We start from the raw sequence: 16,891 nt of genomic DNA on the forward strand, positions 1-16,891 counted from the left end.
CTCATTCCAAGAGGCTATTTATTAAAATATATTCCTATTCCTTTACAGTAAAAACCTTTGTCAGTGACGCGGCATCAGGGCCCCAGAGACAGGTGCTGAGGGCTGCTGCAGCCTCCTCCATCATCGGGGAAAGAGGCTATTCCCTCCCAGGGTCCCCAAGGATGCGAGGCCCCTGCACCAGGGCTAAAACCTAGTGCAAGGATGGGCAGGAGAAGGGAGGGGGGCACCCACAGAGCCCGGGTGAGCGAGGGTGACCAGCCAGACGTAGGGGTGCTGGAGGGAGGGAAGCAGTAGCTGGAGAACTTGGCCCTTTTCTCAAAGCAGGACAGAGATGCTGGGGTGCAGGTCATGTCTTGGCACAGATACCGGTCTTGGCAGCCCAGGAGGGGTCTGAGCAGCCCCCAGAAACTCTGTTGGTGCTCAAGGCCTTTGCCCCTGCCTAGCACTCAGCTGGGAGTGCAGTGAGGTGCAAGAGTGCTGCCCCTCCGTTTCCCCAGCCCAGCACAAGGGGAGATGCCTAGTTCTTCCATTACTGAGGGGGAAGTTTCTTGGAAGCAGATACAAAAAGTTATTAAAAGAAGAAGAAATGTCCACTTTGCCCCACACCAGGGGCAGACTGTGTGCCAAGGGCGCAGATCCTGCTCGCCCCACGGTGCGCATCCCCCAGCTGCACCCGAGCAGAGGCCGAGGGCGCGGACCCCACGGGCCGCAGGCCCCCGGCTGTGCCGGGTGAGGTGCTGAGGACACGGCCCCCTCCCGCTGTGCCGGGCAGGATCAGCTCTCAAACCACTTGCTCCTCTTGGCTGTGGGGGCACTGTCGGAGCTGCCCAGGATCTTCCTCTTGTACTGCTCCACGAGCTGGCTGAAACGGGCCTCGGCCTTGCTGCCCGCTGGGCGCTTTGGGGCGGCCTGGGGGCGAGACACGGGGACGAGGGCAGCGCGCGGGGCCCTCCGTCACACTCCTGCTGCTGCCCGCAGGATCGAGGGGGGCAGAGCCCCAGAGCACCACTGGGGTTGGGCAGAGGGTGCAAGAGGGAAAAGGGGGCTCTGGAGCCGCAGTGACGTGGGTCAAAGCAGGTACAGAGGTAGAGCACGCCGGGCCTCGCAGATTTGCCCCACAGCTCTGCTCTGCCTGGACCAGAGCTGGGACAGAGGATCTCCGTAGGGATTCAGGATCCAAGAAAGGGAACTACCACATGCTGGGTCCGCCCAGGCCGAGGGAATGAGGGAACCCACGACCCCCGCTGCACCCCACAGCTGGGGGACTTGTCCGCGAGCAGCTGGGGCTGGGAGCACGTGAGCCCCCTGCTCCGTCCCTACCTGCGTGGGGGCCACGTTGCGCTTCTCCTTCCGCCGCTGTGCTTTGCCCTTGGGCTGCTTGGAGGGAACTGGCTTCACCTTCCCCTTGTCACGCTTCCTGTGCAGACGAGAAAGGACAAGCGTGGGTCCTCTGCCACGGCGTGCTGAGACACCCACGGGTGCCGCACAGTGCTGTGGGAACAGTCTTCCAGCAGCCACAGCGGATGGTGCAGCCCAGCCACAGCCGCGCTGCCGAGGACCCCCCGGGACAGCCCTCGGGAAGCAAGGGAGAAGCCACCCCCGCGATGCAGAGTGCGAAATGGAGGCATCACACCTACCTGATCTTGGGCCCGCGGTGTGATGGCATCACCAGCACCTTCCTCCGCTTGGTGCCATCAGGCAGCTCCATCCGCTCTACCTGTGCCTCCGTGCGGAAGCCAGCCCAGGGCACCGTGGGGAGGCCTCCCGGGGGGGCCGGGGCAGCCTCCTGTCCCCCAGGCTTCTCCTGCCCCTTTTGGCCCTTAGGTCCTGGCTCTGCTTGCTTCCCAGGACCTTGGGAGCCCTTGGGCCCCTTCGAGCTGTTTTTCTTCTTCCCCTGGTACTTCTTCTGTGGTCCTTCCGGCTCAGACGTCCCAGCAGCAGCTGGTCCCTTCTCCACTAGCTTCGGTTTCAGCTTGAGCTGTGCCAAACACTGAGTCAGTGACAGGAGCCCTTGGCACAACACGGTCTGGCTGAGGGCAGCGGGTTGGCCCTACAGAGAGGGGACCCTCCAAACTGAGGCAAGCAGGGGGCAGAGAACCACTCCCCCGGGCCAGCATAGGACAGCGCAGCAGTAGCCCCTGCCCTGCTGCTGGTGGCCACACAAGGGCCTCTAGGCTCTGAGTACGCCTGCAACACGGTGGTCACCAGGGCCAGGGAGATCTCTGATGGTGCTGGACACCAGCACCAGACACGTGCAGGGCCACAGCAGCCAGACAGGGGCAACAGGAGCCAGGCCGAAGGGGGCTGAGGCCAGGCACGCACAGGGCGAGGGGACACGCCACGCACGGCCGTGCTCGGCAGCGTCTCCTACCAGGCTGCGCTGAGCTCGCTGCTCCTTCATCTTCAGCTTCCGGCGGTCCTCCAGCGAGAACTCCACGATGGGTCTCTGGGGGCAGAGCGCAGAGCAGGAGGGTGCGGGCAGGTCAGGGGAAAACTGAGGTAAGAGACCTGCACAGAGCTCCTAGGGTCCAGCCCCCCAGCATCAGGAGCATCTCTGGCTCTAATCTCCCCCCGTGACCCACAGCGCAGGGGGGTGATGAGGGGAGACCGCGTGCTCTCTGCAAAGTGGGAAGATAATGGGGGAGACCCCATGGAGCTGTGCAGAGCAAGGGGGTGATGGACAGGGGAGACCCTGTGGTGTGGGACAGTGATTGCGGAGACCCCCAGCACCCTACAGGGTAGGGGAAGGTGACAGGGAGACCCCAGAGCGCAGGATGACAGGGGGACCCCATGCTGCCCGACAGGGTGCTTTAGGAGGCAAAAGGGGTTGTGAGAATGATACCCAAGTGATTTTTCTAAGCTCTAGATCAGATCCTCGGCTGGGAACCACTCAGGAGAAGGAATGCATTAATTCACCTGGCACTGGTGACTTCCATTTTATGGTCTTTTTTGACTAAGTTTTTCTAGTCAGCATGGTGAATTGAAATGAAGTTAAACTATGACAGCAGCCCAACCACTGTGCACACAGCAGTGTTTGCTATTCCAATAAGAGTATAATTCTACTGCAAATCTTCTGTGCAGAAGGTGACAGGTACATCCTTGAGACCCGGCAGGGCAGGGCGAGGGCGCCCGCCTGCTGTAGGTGCACGTGTAACAGGAAACCCTGCAGGGTCCCACACAGTACGTCTAAGAGGGGAGACCCTGAAGGGTCCCAGCATCAAGGAGAGGGGGGAATGGTGGAGACTGCACGCTGCTCTGCCAGGCCGGGACATCACGGGGAGACTGCAGCACCCCAGCTCCTCCAAGGAAACCCAGGCCCCTGAGATGCCTCCTCTCGCACACCCCAGGGAGGATCCCTCGGGCTGGAGGGGGCCGGAGGGATCCAGAGCCAGGCTCCAAACCTGCTGCTCCTGTGGGATGCACTCACCTTCTGGGGCCCGAAGAGCTGGGGGTTGTTGTTGGTGTGTCGCAGGGCGGCCAGGGCCTGCTCATGCTCCGCGAACTCCACGAAGGCATAGCCCAGCGACTGCCCCTGCCCCTTCAGGTCCCGCATCACCCGGCACTGGGGACACAGCAGGGGCTGTCCAAGCTGCAACCGGGCCTCCTCCCGGCACCCCACCACTAGATCCCCACCGCCCCCACAGCCTGGGGCCCATAGTCCCACCTCACTGAGCGACACCCACCTTGCCTGCACCCCACTGTGCCCGCAGCAACCGCCGCCCCACAGCTCATCCCGGCAGCCTCACAGGGCTGGGACAATAAAGCCACGACGCAGCCGCGGTGGCCTGGCAGCAGCTGCCCGGAGCAGGGCTGTGCACCGACCCCTGCACAGGGCAGGGACACGTGCGGTGTGTGGGACAACACCTACCTCCTTGATGCGCACGTTCTTGCCGCCGCCGGCAGCCTTCAGCAGCAGGCGCCGGAGCTGCGCGCTGTCCACGGCCTTGGGCAGGTTGTGCACGCAGAGCCGCGTGCGGGACACAAAGATGTTCTGGTCCCTCAGCTTCTGGTACTTGAGTTCTTCAAACTGGGAGCAGGAAATTGTTACTGGGGACATCCCCCCTACCGGGGCAGGCTGTCCCTGACCTCGTCAGCCTGCGTTGCCTCCCTCTCAAGTCGGACACTGACACAGCAGCCATCACGTCTGCCTCCCTCCCCAGGACCTGCACACACTCACCCGTGCTCGCTTAGCCATATCTGCATCGCTCACTCCCTCTGCAGCCTTCGTCCCAGCTCGGATCACTGCAGGGGGACAAGATGGGGGTATCAAGGGCACCTCAACATCCCCTGGGCTGGAGATTGCTCCCAAGAGCCAACCCTGCTCCCCCAGCAGCCCTGTGGACCTGGGACGTGCTGCTGCTCTGTTGGAAAAGAGCCACAGTCACCCCGCCCTCAGCAGAGAGCTGCAACGAACCCCCTTGAGGGGGATGCAATCCGCCGAGCTCAAGGCGGGCCCTGCCCTGCTGGCTGCTGTGAGCCTGCTCTGGCCACAGCCTGCTCACAGCACTACCTGCAAAGCCCTGGACACGAAGAGCAGGTCCCACAACATCCCTCTCGCTGAGGGACCAGCCTCTCGGCACACCCCAGTGAGGGAAACTGAGGCACAGCCTTCCCCGAAGGAGCAGGGACACTGCACCAGGGCCCGAGGCACAGACGAGGCCTCAGCTCCTGCTTTCCAAAGCCCTTTGTCCTCAGGGGACAGCAGGGAGCTCGGTGGTGGCAGGAGAAGGTACTCACAGCCTTCGCGGGCCAGGTAGAGGTTGCGGGTGCCCGTGGGCTTCTTCGCCTTCTGCCCACGGAGCTTCTGGGCCTCCTCGCGGCTCACGGCCAGGTCGATACGGAGCAGCCGCCCATCCAGGCGCAGCCCCCCATCCTGAAAGGGGGCAGGGAGGAACAAGGTCAATTAGGACTTTGCAGCCTTGGCAGGGGAGCTCTTGCTCCCCCTCTGCATGCAGCAAAGGGGGCTGAAATAACCCCAAAGAGCAGGGCTGAGCCCTTCCCCACAGCATCCCAGAGATCCCCTGGGTAAGAAACTGGGTGGCTGGTGCTCTTCTCCATGCCCCCGGTGCTACTCCTTGCCACCCCCGCTCACCTCGCTGTCCTCTTCGGCAGCCTGGAGGCATTTCTGGGCTGCTTCCTGCGTCAGGAACTGGGCAAAGGCACAACCTGCGGACAGAGGCCCCACCACTTCGTGACCTCTTGCAGGAGCAGAGGAGCCAGAGCCCTCCTCCAGCAGGAGGGGCAAATGGCAGCCCAGGGGTCCCCCAAGGGCTTGGGGGACCCACTCACAGGGAACACGGCTCCCTCCCAGGGTGGCACGGCTGTTTGCCCCCTTGCAGGGGCCCTGGCAGCAGGACAGGAGGCCCCAGGGACTCCCCTCCTCCCCAGGCAGGGTTACCTTTGGAGTGCTCTGTGTCAGGGTGCAGGACAATGCGGACGTACTTGAGGTCTCCGAACTGCTGCAGCATCTCCCCCAGGGCTTCCTCCTCTGTATCAAAGGACAGATTCCTACCAGGGCAACCAGACACCGTCACGGCCTGCCACAGCGCACAGCTCTTCTCTCCAGCATGCCCCAGAGCCTCTCCAGGCCGTATCCCCCAGGACCATCCCCAGGCACCCTGTCAGTCTTGGGTGAGGGCTTCTGGGGAAGCACAACTGCCCTGCACGCCACAGATGGACTACCTGTGCTGGCAGAGGGTCCCAAACCACTGCAGGGAGGGCGGGCCAGGGTTTCTAGGCACCTAGGGTCATCCTGGAGACATTTCTAACACACACCCAGCAGGAGAGGATCCAGTCCCATCCACCATTGCTGGTGATGGGGGTCCTGCCCGCCCTTGCTGAGAACTCATGGATGGGGTGTTCCTGTTCTGCCCCCCAACAGGGTTTCCCTGGCAGGAGCTGAAACACGAGACCCAGCCACACACCGGCACTAACCCTCACCTTCTCCACCCATCTGGCGATACCCAGCACCCACCTAATAAAGACAGTCTTCCCTTCACCCACGTCCGAGGGAGGCTTTTGTCCCTTCCGCTTCTTCTTGGGTGCCTCTGATTCTGGACCTGGAAAGCATCCAGCACAGTTTAACGCATGTAGGGATGCTGCGTCGCCCTGCAAGGCAGCAGCTGGGCTGCAGGAGTCCCAGTACCCTGGTAAAGCTCTCCCAGTACCTAACTGGTGCAGGCTCTGCACAAGGGCACCCCAGTGCCCTGCCCACAGCAGCTCACCACCAACCCTCACTCACTTGCTCCCAGTCTCATCTACCAAGGCAGAACAGACCTTCCTCCTCCTCATCATCATCCAAGCCCTCCTGGTCACTGTCATTCTTGCTCCCACTGGCTGCTTCATCATCATCTTCTTCCTCTTCTTCCTCATCTTCCTCCTCCTGCTCTTCCTCCTCACTGCTCTCCACAGCCACTGTCATCTTCCCAGCCCTGCAACAGCCGAGGCAGCATGTGAGTCCATTCAGCCCAGCTGGGAGCCCTAAGCCACACAGTCCCCAATCCCATAGCAGCCCCAAAAAATCCCCAGTCCCCACATAGAGGCCAAGCAAGGGGCGATCCCAGTCCTGCCAATCCTGTGCTGGGGACATGGCGCAACCTGGAGTCCCACAGGGAGGACAGACACCCCCAGTTCTGGCAGCGTGGGGGGCAGAGGCTGTAAAGGAAACACTTTCCGGGGAGGACGGGGGCAGGCAGAGGCGAGCAGCGGATTCTGCCACCCCAGGCCTGTGCTGGCAAGGTCCTAAAGCAAGATGGATCCCCCCAGGATGAGCCCCAGCTCTCACTTCTCTCTGTCCCCAGCCAGCACAGCCCTCTCCCCTCACTCACCGGCCTTGCCCCTGGGAAAGGGACGGCTTGTTCTGTCCAGCTGCTTCCTCTTCCTCCTCCTCCTCCTCTTCCTCTTCTTCCTCCTCTTCACTGGCATTCTCCGGATCCTGCTCTTGGATCCCTCCAGATTTCTCCTCCTTGTTCTCTGTGGAGTGGACCAAGACAGGAGACAAGGAAGAGAAAGAAGAGATCATTTCCAACACTGCCACCGCCCCGAGGATGGCAGCAGTCCCTGCTGCCCTGTTTCTGGGAATCCACGAGGAGGGCGGCATGGGGCACAGGGCAGGGCCCAGAACCGGACTTGGAGAACAGGCTGGGACACCTGGGTCCCAGCTGGACAGCGGCAGGCACTCACCGGAAGGCAGGGAGCCCTGCGTCGCGCGGTACTTATCCTTGGCCACAGCCCAGTCCACAGCTACCAGCCGCTCTGGGGAGGCGAAAAGGGGCATCAGAGCCCGCTGCGAGCGTCCCCGTGCCCAGGTGGCCTTCAAGGCCAGCCACAGAGAGTGCTGGGACGTGTTCAGCAGCCCAGGGCAGGCCTCGCCCGAGGAGGAGGGGGAGCAGGCAGGCCCGGACCTTTGATCTTCGTCATGTTCATCCCCTTGAGCGCCTTGGCTGCTTCCAGCATGTTCCTGAACTGCACGAAGGCGAATCCCCGCATCTTCCCATCTGCGAGAACAAGAGCTCAGAGCCCGCCAGGAGCTGCCACGAGGGCACCGCAGCCCAGGAGATCCCCGTCAGGCTTGGCGGGGCCAGGCTACCAGTGCGGAGCACCCAGGCAGAGCCCAGCCCCACCAAGCAGGCCCAGGAAGGCCCACCAGAGGCTGGCCCAGGTGGTTGGCATAAGAACAACTACTACAAGGGAAAGAACAAGGTTGTTTTGACTGAGAAAAAGGCATCAAGGAAATGCAATAAAAGACTGGAAAGCCCCAAGGGTGAGGAGGGTTGAATCCGCTGCTCCTTCTAGCGCAGGATGGAAGGGCTCCTCTGCAGGCGGGGAGCCGCTTTGGAAAAGCAGGAGAAAACATTTTTTTTCCCCAGAGCGCCCAATTCGGCTTGTGAACTCATTCCTGCAGGACGCGTTTAACCGACCCAGCAAGTAGGGGACTAAGGCAGATAGAGAAAACACAATGCTGCTGCTGTTACGTATGGCTCAGCCGCTGAAGCGCAGTGGTCATCATCAAGCAAAACCCATCTTGTTCACCTCGTTTTTCGCACTTCTTGCCAAAGTACCTCTCGCTACCTAAGATAAGAAAGCAGGCCAAAAGGTCTGAAGAGCTTGGCCCACCTCTGAGAATGATTTCCTGCAGAGTCATGCAGCACCAAAACACCTGGTCCCACTAGAAGTGAGGGCTGGAGGCAGCGCTGGGCAGCATAGTCCGGGTGCTGGGGCCCACCTAGACATCAGCAGCAGCTCCGAGCCTGGCCCACAGGGACTGATCCTGCACATCACTCCCCTCTGCAGTCCCTGGAGAAGATATGCTCCACAGGAGCTTCATCAGGGGAATGAGGCTCAGCCTCACCTGGCTTCCTGGGGATGTTCACCTCCAGAACGGTGCCAAAAGGAGAGAACACAGACTTCAGGTCATCTTCAGAGCACTGAGGAGACACAGCAAAGAGCAGCCTGGTGAGGGAAGGGTTGGGAGGGGGAACAGGAGGCAGTCGGAAGCATCTCCCATGACATGTCCCCCAGAAGCAAGCAAGGATGTCGCTTGCGTTCCCTGCTCCTCAGCGCACGGTCACCATCCTATGAACGGGACAGATCAGTGGTCCCAGGGCAGCCCTCAAGTGGTCACTTACAGGTCCTCAGTCACAACCCGTGCCAGGCTAGAAGACAGAAACCGCCAGCCGGGGACGCTTGGTGGGCGGGGGCCGCCCTCCCCGCCCGCTGGGGGTCACATAGTGAAAGCCAAAACGGAGGCGAGGGCGGGACACGGGGCGAGAGCTCCCCATACCTTGAAGCTGAGGTTGCGGATGATCAGCCTGGCCTTCTTGGAGGCACCTTTGGGCTTCCTCAGCTCCTGCTTCGCTGCAGGAGCGGCCTTAGGGGTACCTAGAACGGAGCGACGATAGCGACTCGGGGTCAGCGCCGCCTGGGAACGGACCGAGAGCTGCCTGCCCGTCCCACAGCACCACCTGCCCCCCCAGCTGCTCCCGGAGGGCCTCCTGAACCCTCCTTGAGGGACAGCCACCCACCAGGCCCCAAAGCCCTACACCCCTGCAGGGTCTCCAGCCGGTTCCCAGCTCACACCGCCGCCGCCGCATCCTCCTGCTGCCGCTTCCTCTTGTTCTGCCCTTCCCTCAGCTTCTGCCTGGCCACGGTCACGCTGAGCCTGCGGCCGCCGAAGGTGGTGGCCTCCCCGAGGGCTCGCCGCGCGTCCTCGGGCAGGCAGAAGGTGACGTAGCCGAACCCGCGGCAGGTCTCGCTGCCTGGGGCCAGGGGCCGCAGTGAGGTCCTCGCGCCCCCCCCCCTCCAGCGCACCCTCTCCCAGGGGGGTGGGGGCGCAGCGTCCCACCCCCAAGGGACGCTCGGGCTCACGCTGTCCCTGGGTCCCCTCCCCTGCCCCCAACGTGGCCCAGTCCCCCCACGGCCCACCGCAAGGGTCCTCGTGTTCCCACCCCCCCCCCCCCGGCACGTTTTAGCGTCCTCCCCCAGCCTGCCCCCCAACCTCCCCCAGGCCTCCCCCATCCTGCCCCCCCGACATGGCCCAGAACGTCCCATGTTCCGGCCCCTGCCTCCTGCCCCCCACATCTGCCCCCACATCCTGTCCCCACACACCTGTGCCCCCCCAGTCTGCTTCGCCCACGTGCCCCAAGCGCCCCAGTATAACCCAGGAACCCTCACTGCCACCTCCAGCCCCCCAACACACTTCAGCCCCATTTCCCTGCCCCCCCCAGCACCAGCCCCCATGTCCTGCTCCCCACTTGCCCCAGCCCCTATGTACTACCCCCCACACACCCCAGACCCTACACCCTGCCCCCCAACATGTGCCCCGTCCCATGTCCCTAGCCCCTTCACACCGCCCCAACCCATGTCCTGCCCCATACACCCCAAACCCATGCCCTGCACCCCAACTTCAGCCCCATGCCCTGCCCCACGTGCCCCAGTCCCATGCCCTGCACCCCTACTCCCAGCCCCATGTCCTGCCCCCACATGCCCAGACCCATTCCCTGCACCCCCCACTCTAGCTCCATGTCCTACCCCACGTGCCCTAGCCCCACACGCTGCCCTCCACTCCAGCCCCACGCTCAGACCCCCCACGCCCCAGACCCACAACCCTGCCCCCCCACTCCAGCCCCACGAGCCCCAGACCCATGCCCTGCACCCCCACTCCAGCTCCATGTCCTACCCCCACGCGCCCTGCCCCCCACTCCAGCCCCATGCCCTGCCCCACAGGCCCCAGACCCATGCCCTGCACCTCGCCCAGCCCCACACCCTGCCCCCCCACTCCAGCCCCACTTGCCCAGACCCACGCCCTGCGCCCACTCCAGCCCCATGCCCTGCCCCACATGCCCAGACCCACGCCCTGCCCCACACACCCCAGACCCATGTCCTGCACCCCGCCCCAGCCCACGCCCTGCCCCATTCCAGCCCCACGCGCTTCCCCCCGCGCTGCCCCCCCGCGCTGCCGCCCGCAGCCCGCGGCCCCCGGCGCGCCCACCCCGCTCGGTGACGACGAAGCAGCGGCGGAGCGGCCCCGAAGCGGCCGAAGAGCTGCTCGAGGGCGGCGGAGCGGGCGGCGGGCGGCAGCCCCCGCACCAGCACCGTGCGCGGCGCCGCCGCCGCCGGCCGCCATCGTGGGCCGCGCCGCGCCGCGGGGGCTGCCGGGAGGCGGGGGGGGGGGGGGGGGGAGCGACCCCTGGCGGCGCGGCGGGGCGCAGCAGGGTGTGCGGCGATGGGGTGCGCTATGGGGCGTGTGCTATGGGGGGCGCTACGGGGGTGCTATGGGGGTGTGCGCGATGGGGTGCCCTATGGGATGCGCGCTATGGGGGGTGTGCGATGGGGGGGTGTGCTATGGGGTGCGCTATGGGGTGCACGCTATGGGGGGGTGTACACTATGGGTGCACTACAGGGGGGTGCGCTACGGGGGATGTGCTATGGGGTGTGCGGTGGGATGCGCGCTATGGGGGGTGTGCACTATGGGTGCACTATGGGGTGTGTGTGTTATGGGATGTGCTATGGAGTGCGTGCTATGGGGTGTGTGCGATGGGGGGTGCACTATGGGGTGTGTGCTATGGGGTGTGCACTATGGGGGGGGTGTGCTATGGGGTGCGCTATGGGGCGTGTGCTATGGGGTGTGTGCTATGGAGTGCGCACTATGGGGGGGGTGTGCGATGGGGTGTGCTATGGGGGGTGTGCTATGGGGTGTGTGCTATGGAGTGCGCACTATGGGGGGTGCGATGGGGGGTGTGCTATGGGGTGTGTGCTATGGGAATGTGCGATGGGATGTGCTATGGAGTGTGCACTATGGGGGGGGTGTGCGATGGGGTGCGCTATGGGGTGTGTGCTATGGGGTGTGTGCTATGGGGTGTGCTATGGAGTGCGCAATATGGGGGGGTGTGCTATGGGGTGCACTATGGGGTGTGTGCTATGGAGTGCGCACTATGGGGGGATGTGCGATGGGGTGCGCTATGGGGTGTGTGCTATGGAGTGCGCACTATGGGGGGATGTGCGATGGGGGTGTGCTATGGGGGGTGTGCTATGGGGTGTGTGCTATGGATGTGCTATGGAGTGTGCACTATGGGGGGGGTGCGCGATGGGGTGTGCTATGGGTGTGCACTATGGGTGTGCTGTGGGGTGTGCTATGGGGTGCTCTGGGGCAGAGCGGTGCTCTGGGCCTGTGCTGTCGGAGCGCGCGCTCCGTGGGTGGGTGCTCTGGAGGGGAGGGGTGCACGCCGTGGGGTCCTGTGGGGCCGTGTGACCCTCCTGCCCCAGCTCCGCAGGGCTCCCCCTCCCTGCCGCCGCCCCGAGCGCCCGGCTGTGGGGGCAGCCACCACGGCCCCCGCTGGCGGCACAGTGCGGCCCTGCCCTGCCCGCAGCGTCTCCTGGGGCGCCGTGGGGCAGGCAGCGGGGTCCCATCCTGCTCCGTCCCGTCCCAGTGGCGGTGGGTGCACAGTCCCCCCCCCACCCCCGCAGCCGTGGGGCGGCAGCCCGGGGGCGGCGCCGCTCGCAGTGGGGCCGGCCGGCGTGGGGCGCACAGGGTCCCCATGGGGGTCATGCTGGCAGCCTCGGGCATGGCGCTTTATTGGGTACAGCGGGGGGCACGGGCGAGAGCGGGCCCCGCCGGCAGCACGCGGGGGGCCGGGCGAGCAGCCTGGGGGCAGCCCCAAACGCCCCCTCCTCCAGCGGCTGTGGGGCTCGGGGGCCTTCATCGCTGGGGGGCTCGGGGGCACGGCATAGGGGTGGGGGGCTCGGGGGCATGGTGGGTGGCTATAGGGGGTCTCTGGGGCACGCCAGCAGGTGGCTATGGGGCGTCTGTAGGGCACGGACAGGTGGCTATGGGGGGTCTCTGGGGCACAGCATAGGGGAAGGGGCCTCTGGGGCATGGTGGGTGGTTATAGGGGGGTCTCTGGGGCATGGTAGGGGGCCATAGGGGGTCTCTGGGGCACGGTGGGCAGCTATAGGGGGTCTCTGGGCACGGTAGGGGGCCATAGGGGGGTCTCTGGGGCAACGGCGGGTGGCTATAGGGGGGTCTCCGCAGCACGGTAGGGGGCCATAGGGGGGTGTCTGGGGCACGGCGGGTGGCTATAGGGGGTCTCCGGGGCACGGTGGGGCGGCTATAGGGGCTCTCTGGGGCATGGTGGGCGGCTATAGGGGGGTCTCTGGGGCATGGCAGGTGGCTATAGGGGCTCTCTGGGGCATGGTGGGGCGGCTATAGGGGGTCCTCTGGGGCATGGCAGGTGGCTATAGGGGCTCTCTGGGGCATGGTGGGCGGCTATAGGGGGGTCTCCAGGGGCCTCAGCGGCAGCTGGGGTCCCCAGCACGGCGATGACCGGGGGGGTCATGGTGACCTGGGGGGTGGCTGAGGAGGGTCTCTGGGGCACGGTGGGTGGCTGGGGGTCTGGGGGTCTCTGGGCATCACCTGAGCGGGGGGGGTCCCCCGGCACGTCGGGGGCCGGGGGGTCTCCGGGACGTGCGGGGGCGCCGGGGCGGGGGTCTCTCGGTGGGGCCCACCCCGCGCCCTACAAGTCTATGGTGTCGCTGCCGAGGCTGAGGCGGTCGCCGAGGCTGCCGGGGGCCCCGGGGGGTGGCGGGGCGGTGGGGGCGACCGCGGGGGCTGCCCCCCGCCCAGCTCTGCGAGGCCCGTGCACCGCCCAGCCCCCCCGGGACAGTCCGTGGGGCGAGCCGGCGCTGCCCCGACACCCGCCGCGCCGGGGGGCACGCCGCCGGCACCGCCGCGCACGAGGCGGCGCGCTGCAGGGCCGCCGGCGGCTCCGGGCTGGGATCGCGGCGGCGCTGCCGAGCCCCGACGTGCGCGTGGGGCTGGACCCGGGCGTGCTGGCGGTGCCGAGCCCTGGCGTGCCGGCGGCGTGGGGCCCTGGGTGTGTTGGCGGTGCTGAGCCCCGGTGCATTGGCGGTGCTGAGCCCTGGCGTGCCGGCGGCCGTGGGGCCTGGGTGTGTTGGCGGTGCTGAGCCCCGGTGCATTGGTGGTGCTGAGCCCTGGCGTGCCGGCGGCGTGGGGCCTGGGTGTGTTGGCGGTGCTGAGCCCCGGTGCATTGGCGGTGCTGAGCCCTGGCATGCTGGTGGCTGGGGCCTGGGTGCATCGGCGGCGCTGAGCCCTGGCGTGCCGGCGGCGTGGGGCCTGGGTGCATTGGCGGTGCTGAGCTCCGGTTGCATTGGCGTGCTGAGGCCCCGGTGCATTGGCGGCGCTGAGCCCTGGCGTGCCGGCGGCGTGGGGCCTGGGTGCATTGGCAGTGCTGAGCTCGGTGCATTGGCGGTGCTGAGCCCCGGTGCATTGGCGGTGCTGAGCCCTGGCATGCTGGTGGCGTGGGGCCTGGGTGCATTGGTGGTGCTGAGCTCCGGTGCATTGGCGGCGCTGAGCCCTGGCGTGCCGGCGGCGTGGGGCCTGGGTGTGTTGGCGGTGCCGAGCATGGGTGCATTGGTGGTGCTGAGCCCCGGTGCATTGGTGGTGCTGAGCCCTGGCGTGCTGGTGTCGTGGGGCCTGGGTGCGTTGGTGGTGCCGAGCGCTGGTGCATTGGTGGTGCCGGATCCTGGTGTGCTGGCAGTGCTGAGCCCTGGTGCATTGGTAGTGCTGGGCTCCGGAGCACTCGCGGTGCCGAGTCCAGTGCGTTGGCGGTGCCGAGCCCCCGGTGCGCTGGCGCGATCAAACCCCGGTGCGCCAGCAGTGCCGAGCCCCGCGTGCCGGCGCCGCGGGGCCGGGGGGCCTCGCCGAAGAGCGCCTCGTCGATGCTGCGCCGCAGGTCGATGGGCGAGGGCGGGCGGAAGCCGGCCGTGGGGTCCCCGTCGGCGCCGGGCGCCTCGCCGGGGGTCCCGGCGCCCGGCGGCTCCTCGGGGCGGGCGGGCCGGCGGCGGCGGCGGCGGGCGGGCTTCTCGGTGTCGGGGGCCCGTCGGGCGGCCGCGCAGCCCCCAGCAGCGCCAGCGGCAGCCCGGCGCCGGCCTCGGCGAGCCGGCAGCCCAGCTGCAGCGCCCACCACGGCCAGGGGCGCAGCGGCGGCGGCCCCCAGCCCAGGGCGCGCACCGCCGCCAGGCCCTGCAGCGCCGCGCTCAGCAGCAGCGCCCGCCGCCGCCCCCGCCAACCGCCGCGCCGCCGCCGCCCGCGCCGGCCCCGCCGCGCCGCCGCCGCCGCCAGCGCCCGCCGGCCAGCGCCGCGAAGAGCCCCCGCGGCGCCAGCAGCAGCAGCGGCGGCGCCGGGCGGCCCGGCGGCACCGCCAGCGCCGCGCCGCCCGCCGCCGCCGCCGTGCAGCAGCGCCAGGGCGGCCAGCACGGGCGGGCGGCGCAGCGGGCGCCGCAGCGGGCGCCGGCGGCTGCAGCGCGGCGGCGGCGGAGGCGGCCGCGGCCGGCGGCAGCGCCAGCGCCAGCGCCAGCGCCCAGGCGAGGCAGGGGAAGGGCAGCTCGAAGAGGAGGCGCGCGGCGGCGGGCGGCAGCCGGCCCCGGCGCTCGTAGGCGTCGTAGAAGAGCGGAAGGCGCGGGCGGCCCCGGCGGCGGCCAGCAGCCCCGCCAGCGGCGCCAGCAGCCCGGCGGCGGGCGGGCGGGCGCGCGGCAGCACCGCCAGCGCCGCCAGCGCCAGCAGCGCCAGCAGCCCGAACAGGCAGCCGGCCCCGTAGACGTGGGCGTCCCAGGCGGCGCCCCAGGCGGCCGCCGCCGTCGCCCAGTCGGCGCGCAGGGCCCACCAGGGCCGGCGGCCACGGCGGAGGCACGGCGGGGCCCGGCGGCGCCGGCGTGCCGCACGGCTCCGGCGCCCCGCACGCGGCCGCCGCCGCCGCCGCCGCCGCGGCTCCTCTCCCTCGGCGCCGCGCGCCGGCTCGCGGCCGGGCAGCCGGGCTGCGGAGGGGGAGCGGGCTCAGCGCGGCGGCGAGCGGGACGCACGGGCGGGCACCCATGTGCCCCCGCGCCCCACGCGCAGCCCTGGTCACCCCCCACGGCCCCACCCGCGCGCCCCCCCGCGCCCCACGCACAGCCCTGGTCACCCCCCACGGCCCCACCCGTGCGCCCCCCGCTCCCCACGCACAGCCCTGGTCACCCCCCACTGCCCCCCGCCGTGCCCCCCGCGCCCCGCGCACAGCCCTGGTCACCCCCCCACGGCCCCACCCCGCGCGCCCCCCGCTCCCCACGCACAGCCCTGGTCACCCCCCACTGCCCCCCGCGTGCCCCCGCGCCCCACGCACAGCCCTGGTCACCCCCCCACGGCCCCCACCCGCGCACCCCCGCTCCCCACGCACAGCCCTGGTCACCCCCCACTGCCCCCCGTGTGCCCCCCGCGCCCCACACACAGCCCTGGTCACCCCCCACTGCCCCCCGCGTGCCCCCGCTCCCCGCTCCCACGCACAGCCCTGGTCACCCCCACGCACCCCCCGCGTGCCCCCCGCGCCCCACGCACAGCCTTGGTCACCCCCCACGGCCCCCCCCACGCGCTCCCCCACTCCCCCACGCACAGCCCTGATCACGCCCCCGGCACGCACGCCCCCTCCCCGCCGCGTGCCCCCCGCGCCCCAAGCACAGCCCTGGTCCACGCCCGCCCACAAGCTGGACCCCCCGGCCCCCCGCGTGCCCCCCAGCTCCCACGCACAGCCTGGTCACCCCCCCACGCCACCCCCCGCGTGCACCCCCGCGCCCCACGCACAGCCCTGGTCACCCCCCCACTGCCCCCCTGGCACCCCGCTCACAACAACAACAGCCTTGGTCACCCCCCACGGCCCCCCCCCGCGCGCCCCCACTCCCCACGCACAGCCTGATCACCCCCCATGCACCCTCCCCCTGCGCCCCCCCGCTCCCCACACACAGCCTTGGTCACCCCCCACGGCCCCCCCCCGCGCACCACCCCCACTCCCCACGCACAGCCCTGATCACCCCCCATGCACCCTCCCCTGCGCCCCCCGCTCCCCACACACAGCTGGTCACCCCCCACGGCCCCCCCCCGCGCGCCCCCCCCCCACTCCCCACACACAGTCCTGATCACCCCCCATGCACCCTCCCCTGCGCCCCCCGCTCCCACACACAGCCTTGGTCACCCCCCACGGCCCCCCCCGCGCGCCCCCCACTCCCCACGCACAGCCCTGATCACCCCCCATGCATCCTCCCCTGCGCCCCCGCTCCCCACACACAGCCTTGGTCACCCCCCACGGCCCCCCCCCGCGCGCCCCCCACTCCCCATGCACAGCCTTATCACCCCCCATGCACCCTCCCCTGTGCCCCCCGCTCCCCACACACAGCCCTGTCACCCCACATGGCCCCTGTAAACCCCCACATGCAGCCTTGTGCACCCCACAAACCTTGGCCACCCCCACATCCAGCCTTGTGCCCACTCCCCACACGCCTGTGCACAGCCCCCATCGCCCACAGCACCCTGGGCACCCTGCACACCCCCCCACACCCCTGGGCACAG

The 16,891-nt window shown here is 68.3% G+C and overlaps 1 protein-coding gene across 1 annotated transcript in view; it reads right to left on the reverse strand.

Annotated features, from left to right (window-relative positions):
* The window catches only part of RBM28 (RNA binding motif protein 28), a 24,124-nt gene continuing 7,233 nt past the window's right edge, over positions 1-16,891 (reverse strand). Inside the window, 22 exon segments of the mRNA XM_062578952.1 lie at positions 1-909; positions 1,321-1,417; positions 1,638-1,978; positions 2,372-2,446; positions 3,428-3,562; positions 3,869-4,027; positions 4,178-4,242; positions 4,738-4,873; positions 5,093-5,166; positions 5,399-5,508; positions 5,975-6,059; positions 6,277-6,431; positions 6,828-6,972; positions 7,183-7,254; positions 7,404-7,496; positions 8,351-8,426; positions 8,783-8,880; positions 9,078-9,257; positions 10,490-10,526; positions 10,528-10,616; positions 14,159-14,336; positions 14,939-15,330. Of these exon segments, the coding sequence (XP_062434936.1) occupies positions 775-909; positions 1,321-1,417; positions 1,638-1,978; positions 2,372-2,446; positions 3,428-3,562; positions 3,869-4,027; positions 4,178-4,242; positions 4,738-4,873; positions 5,093-5,166; positions 5,399-5,508; positions 5,975-6,059; positions 6,277-6,431; positions 6,828-6,972; positions 7,183-7,254; positions 7,404-7,496; positions 8,351-8,426; positions 8,783-8,880; positions 9,078-9,257; positions 10,490-10,526; positions 10,528-10,616; positions 14,159-14,336; positions 14,939-15,330 (2,927 nt within the window). The 3' untranslated portion in view covers positions 1-774.

The sequence above is a fragment of the Rhea pennata genome, chromosome 1 (genome assembly GCF_028389875.1).
Source record: "Rhea pennata isolate bPtePen1 chromosome 1, bPtePen1.pri, whole genome shotgun sequence".
Taxonomy (NCBI): domain Eukaryota; kingdom Metazoa; phylum Chordata; class Aves; order Rheiformes; family Rheidae; genus Rhea; species Rhea pennata.